The sequence below is a fragment of the Theropithecus gelada genome, chromosome 5 (genome assembly GCF_003255815.1).
Source record: "Theropithecus gelada isolate Dixy chromosome 5, Tgel_1.0, whole genome shotgun sequence".
Lineage (NCBI taxonomy): Eukaryota > Metazoa > Chordata > Mammalia > Primates > Cercopithecidae > Theropithecus > Theropithecus gelada.
In genome coordinates, this window is record NC_037672.1 from 185208986 (window position 1) to 185214858 (window position 5873).

The 5873-nt window shown below is 37.6% G+C and overlaps 1 protein-coding gene across 1 annotated transcript; it reads right to left on the minus strand.

The window, feature by feature from the left end:
- Positions 1 to 332: 332 nt before the first annotated feature.
- Positions 333 to 5529, minus strand: LOC112624260 (60S ribosomal protein L7a-like). Its single transcript, XM_025384726.1, has 2 exons — positions 5492 to 5529; positions 333 to 816 (listed from the first exon to the last, which is right to left on the minus strand). Exons 1-2 carry the CDS (start codon positions 5527 to 5529, stop codon positions 333 to 335), a joined length of 522 nt encoding a protein of 173 aa, XP_025240511.1.
- Positions 5530 to 5873: the final 344 nt, after the last annotated feature.

The following is a 5873-nucleotide window of genomic DNA, read 5'->3' on the forward strand; positions in this document are numbered from 1 at the left end:
TGCAATTCAATATATTACAGTTACTATCAGAGCATCCTATATCAGAGCCTGGTGGAATGCCTAGAGCTCGGTGTGCTTTAGTTTTTTCTTTTCTTTTCTTTTTTTTAAGGAAAATTTGTATTATTTTAATTACTTTTATGTACAGAAAACTCAACAGTGTACATTTAATCCAGTTTAGTAGGAAGTTCTTTAGCCTTTGCTTTTTGAGCTTTGGTGCTAGTCTTCCTGTGGACTAGATGTCCCAGTCTGGCTTCCCATGGATAATGCAGTAAGGGACCCCCATTTTATGACACAGGGCAGGCAGAAAGACAACCAGCTCAATGGGATCCACGTCATGTGCCATCAATCACCACCAGCTGAGCTTTCACGTTCTCCACCAAGGTGGTGACGGTGTTAACTCCTGCTTGAAGGGCAGGTGGTCTCTTAGTGGGGATGTCCCCTTTGCCGGCAGCTTTCTTCTCAGCTGGGGCTGACAGACAGCCTCTGCTTCTTCTCTTGCTTTGCTTTAGTCTGTACTTGTGGGTCAGCTTAAGCAGCTGAGTGGCTGTTTGGTGGTTCAGTGCCTGGGTGAACTGGTTAATCGCAGGAGGCATTTTTAGTCGCTTACAGAGAATGGCTCTCTGCTGCTGCATCCTGATATAGCAGGGCCTTTTCACAAGGTGGGCGAGGTCTCTTTTGGGTTGGATGTCCTGTCCAATGCCAACATTCTTAGGCCTTTTCTGAAACGGGGGATTCACCACTTTCTTGGCCTCCTGTTTCTTTGTGACAGCAGGGGCCGGAGCCACCTTCCTCCCCTTAGACTTCCTTCCTTTCGGCATCTTGAACGGCGGAAAGAGAGAGACGCCCTTTTTCTTTCTTTCTAGCCTCTCTCTCCCAAGGACTTTTGGTAGGTGCACTGGATAGCACACAGTTTTCCCTTGAAGCAAGGCATTTCTGTCTGGTTGAAAGCAGACTCATGGCTTCTAAATGCTTTTCATGCAGTCTGCAAACACGATTTTTAAAGAAAGTTGAAAACTCATGTTTCTCCTTGTGGAAGTTCATCCCTCTTTCTCCACAAGGTGGACTACAAGAGTTCCTTCTGGCTGGACCAAACTTATTTTCAGGAAGCAGCTCTGAGTCTGTAGAAAAGCTTGAACATTATTAGTTCTCAAAGCGATGCTGCATAATACAAGAAGAGGCTACCTTCATTTGATGTTTCTGTGATTACTGTATGTCCACCTCTACAGTGATACCGACTTACTAGGGATTGCTAACATTTAGGCATACTTGCATCATAACAACTTAACAGTTTAACTTTGACTACAAAGACCAATGAAGGGATTGTCTACTATAATTTTCAGTTATGTTGAAATGTTTCTACAATAACTATCCTTAAACACTTTATGTGTCTAGAGATGCAGGTTACTTGGTGAAATCTAATCTCAACGGAAAGCTTTGATTCTCTGTATCAAGTGAAAACTAATTTAACTAAGCCATCTCTGCTGCACATTAATATTAAGCAATTATATTAACTCAAAGCACTGTGAATACATTAATTGCGTTCATTAAAAAATGATTTCCTTAATTACCTTCTAAGTAAATATTCTTCACTAAACTTTTTAAGTATTTGCAATACTCAAATAGGCAATGGGGATGTCAATTTACATGAAATACATATTTCTAAAAATCTAACTTGCATTGCAAGTTTAAAATATGTTTACAAAATCCAGAATTTAAATATAATTTTAGAAGGCTATTTTGATTTGGATACTGTTATGTTATTGGGTGAAACAGTATTTCTTGGTTTTCATCCTTTACTTGCCTAAGGCTTCTCAGGATACCACTCATATCATATTGTGATATTATGGTATATGTCCATACCACTTTCTGTCTCTCAAGGAAAAGGTCTCTCTCCTCTTATCCACACTGGCCGCTGTGCATATCTCCCTGGTTTCCATCTTGCTGGCGCTAAGGTAGCCCCTCATGTTCACAGAGAAGAGAGGCTTAGGAGGTACATGGGTTTTTCATGACCTCAAGCTTTTCAGTGCTTGTGTGACTAACTTCTGTGAAATTTCTTGATTTTCCTCAAGTGAGACTTAAGGGAATTCATGGAATATAAAAGATGGAGCTAAAACAGACTATTTCCCAAATGTTCTTAGGCTTAAATGTTGAAGCATAAATGTTTAAACTGTGTTTATTTAGGACAACTTATAATTGTATATAGTTGTGGGGTACAGAATCTCAACTCACTGCAACCTCCACTTCCTGGGTTCAAGTGATTCTCCTGCCTCAGCCTCCCAAGTAGCTGAGACTATAGGCTCACTTCACCACGCCCAGATAATTTTGTTTTTTGTATATTTTAATAGAGATGGGGTTTCACCATGTTTGCCAGGATGGTCTTGATCTCTTGACCTTGTGATCTGGCTGCCTCGGCCTCCCAAAGTGCTGGGATTACAGGTGTGAGCCAGTGCACCCAGTTCCTCATTTTAAATATATATCATTTATCCTGTTTAAAGCTTAATATTCTTTGACCACATCTCTCATTTTCCCTACCTTCCCGCCTCTGGTAACCACAGTTCTACCCTCTGCTCCTGCGCATTTAACTTTTTAAAATTCCACATGAGTGAGATCACTGGGTATTTGTCTCCGTGCCGCACTTATTTTACTTAGCATAATGTCCTCCAGGTTCATCCATGTTGTAAATGAAATAATTTCTTTCTTTTTCTTTGTCTCTGTCTTTTTAAGGCTGAGGAACATTCCATGATGTGTATATATCTCATTTTCTTTATCCATTTATCCATTGATTGACACTTAGATTGATTCCATGACTTGGCTATTGTAAACAATGCCACAATGAACATGGAAGTGCTTATATCTCTTAGACATAGTAATTTCAAGTCCTAGGGGTATATAGTTAGAATGGGGTTGCTGGAACATATGGTAATCCTGTTTTTAGTTTTCTAAGGAAACTCCACAGTTTTCTGTAATGGCTGTGCTAATTTATATTCCCACCAGTGTACAGTGTTCCCTTTTCTTCACATCCTCACCAACACAGTTGTTATCTTTCCTCTGTTTGATGCTTGCTCTTCTGAAAGATATATCATAGTTTTAATTTCCATTTCCCTAATAATTAGTGATATTGAGCATTGTATATATTTTTATATATATATGTTGGTCATTTGTATGTCTTCTTTTGAAAAATATTCAGATTCTTTGCCCATTTCTAAATTAAACTTTTTTTTTTTTCTATTAAGTTTTCTGAGTTCCTTATACATTTGGGATATTAGTTCCTTATAAAATATAATGCTTGCAATTTTTTTCTGATCTGCAGGTTGTCTCTTCACTTGTAGTTGTTTTCTATGTTGTGCAAACGTTGTGCAAACGTTTTTCAGTTTACTGTAATTCTATTTGTCTATTTTTGTTATTTGAGCTTTTTTTTTTTTTTTTTTTTTTTTAGATGGAGTCTTGCTCTGTCGCCCAGGCTGGAGTGCAGTGGCATGATCTCGACTCACTGCAAGCTCCGCCTCTCAGGTTCATGCCATTCTCCTGCCTCAGCCTCCTAAGTAGGTGGGACTACAGGCACCCACCACCACACCTGGCTAATTTTTTGTATTTTTAAGTAGAGATGGGATTTCACTATGTTAGCCAGAATGGTCTCGATCTCTTGACCTCGTAATCTGCCCACCTTGACCTCCCAGAGTGCTTGGATTACAGGCATGAGCCACTGTGCCCAGCCTGTTATTTGAGCTTTTGGGGATTAAATAAAAAAAATAATAATAATTGCCCGAACCAGTGTTGTGTAGTTCTCTGTGTTTTTCTAATTCTTTTTTTCTAATACTTTTATTCTAATTTATCTAATACTTTTATAGTTTCAGGTCATTTAAATCTTTAATTCATTTTGGGTTTATTTTTGTACATTGTGTGAAATAGGGTGGGGCTAATATTATTATTCTGCATGTGAATATCTCGTTTTCTCAATGTCCTTCATGGGAGAGATTGTTCTTTACCCATTGTGTATGTTCTTGGCATTTTTATCAAAGTCAATTGACTAAAGGCATGGGTTCATTTTTGTGCTCTCTATTCTGTTCCATTGGTTAGTGTTTCTATTTTTATACTAGTGCCATGCTGTTTTAATTACTGTGGCTTTGTAATATAGTTTGAAGTCAAGCAGTGGAAGGCCTCTAGCTTTGTTCATTTTGTTCAAGACTGCCTTGGCTAGTCAGGCTTTTTTCTCTGTGTTTCTGTATGAATTTTAGGATTTTTTTTCTCTTTCTGTTAAAAATGACACAGGAATTTTGGTAAAGATAGCTTGTAGTAGCATGAAAATGTCAACAGTATTTCTTCAATTCGTTAACATAGACTATCTATTTATGTATTCTGCAATTTATATTAATGTTTTATAGTATTTTTGTGTACAGATCTTTCATTTCCTTGGTTACCTTGACTCCTAAGTATTTTTTAAGCTATTACAAATGGGATTGTTTCCTTGATTTCTTTTTTGTTAGTTCTTCTTTAGTGTACAGAAATACTATTGATTTTTGTTTCTCAATTTGTCTTTTTTTGTTTTGTAGATTTTTGTAAATTTATAGATTTTTGTCAGTAAGTTTTCGACATAGAAGATCATGTCATCTGTAAATATCAATTTTACTACTTTTTATCTTTTATTTCTTTCTCTTGCCTAATTGCTCTAGTAAGGACCTAGCACAATATTGTATAGAAGTGGTGTGTGTGGGCATCCTTGTCGTCTTCCAGTTTTGTTTTGTTTTTTTTTTTTTTGAGACGGAATCTCTGTTGCTCAGGCGGGAATTCAGTGGCGCAATCTTGGCTAACTGCAACCTCTGCTGCCAGGTTCATGCCACCTCCTGCTTCAGCCTCTCAAGTAGCTGGGACTACAGGCACGTGCCACCATGCCTTGCTATTTTTTTTGTATTTTCAGTGGAGACCAGGTTTCACCATGTTAGCCAGGATGGTCTTGATCTCTTGACCTCATGATCCATCCACCTCGGCCTCCCAAAGTGCTGGGATTACAGGCATGAGCCACCACGCCTGGCTGTCGTCTTCTAGTTCTTAGAGGAAAAACTTCTAACTTTACACTATTGAGTGAGAAAAAAATTACATGGCAATATCTCTCCAAAAATTAGATATATATGGTCTTTATTGTGTTGAGGTGCATTCCTGGTATACCTAATTTTTTAAGAGTTTTAATCAGAAAAGGTGGGAATTTGTCAAATACCTTTTTTTTTTTTTGCATCTAATAACATGATCATAGGGTTTTTTCCTTTTATTCTGTTAATGTGATATCTCACAGTTATAGATTTGTGTATGTTGAACCATCCTTGCATCCCTGGAATGAATCTCAACTTGATTTGTGTTTTTAGTAGAGGGTTTCACCATTTTGGCCAGGATGGTCTCGATCTCTTGACCTCATGATCCCCCTTCCTTGGCCTCCCAAAGTGTTGGGATTACAGGGATGAGCCACCATGCCCAGCCTATAAACTTTTTAATGTGCTGTTGGATTAGGTTTGCTAGGATTTTGGTACATATGTTCATCAGAATGTAATTTTCTTTTCTTACAGTGTTCTTGTCTGATTTTGATATTAAGGCAGTACTTGCTTAATACAAAGAATTCAGAAATAGTCTCTCTTCTTCAATTTCTTGGAAGAGTTTGGGAAGAATTAGCATTAATTATTCTTTAAATGTTTGGTAGAATTCACTTGTGAAGCCATCAGGTCCTGGGCTTTTCTTCAATGAAAGATATTTTTATTATTAATTCAATCTCTTTATTCATTCTTGATCTGTTCAGATTTCCTATTTCTTCCTTCTTCAGTGTCCATTGGTTATATGTTTCTAGAAATATATCCATTTCTTTTAGGTTATCCAATTTTTTGTCATGT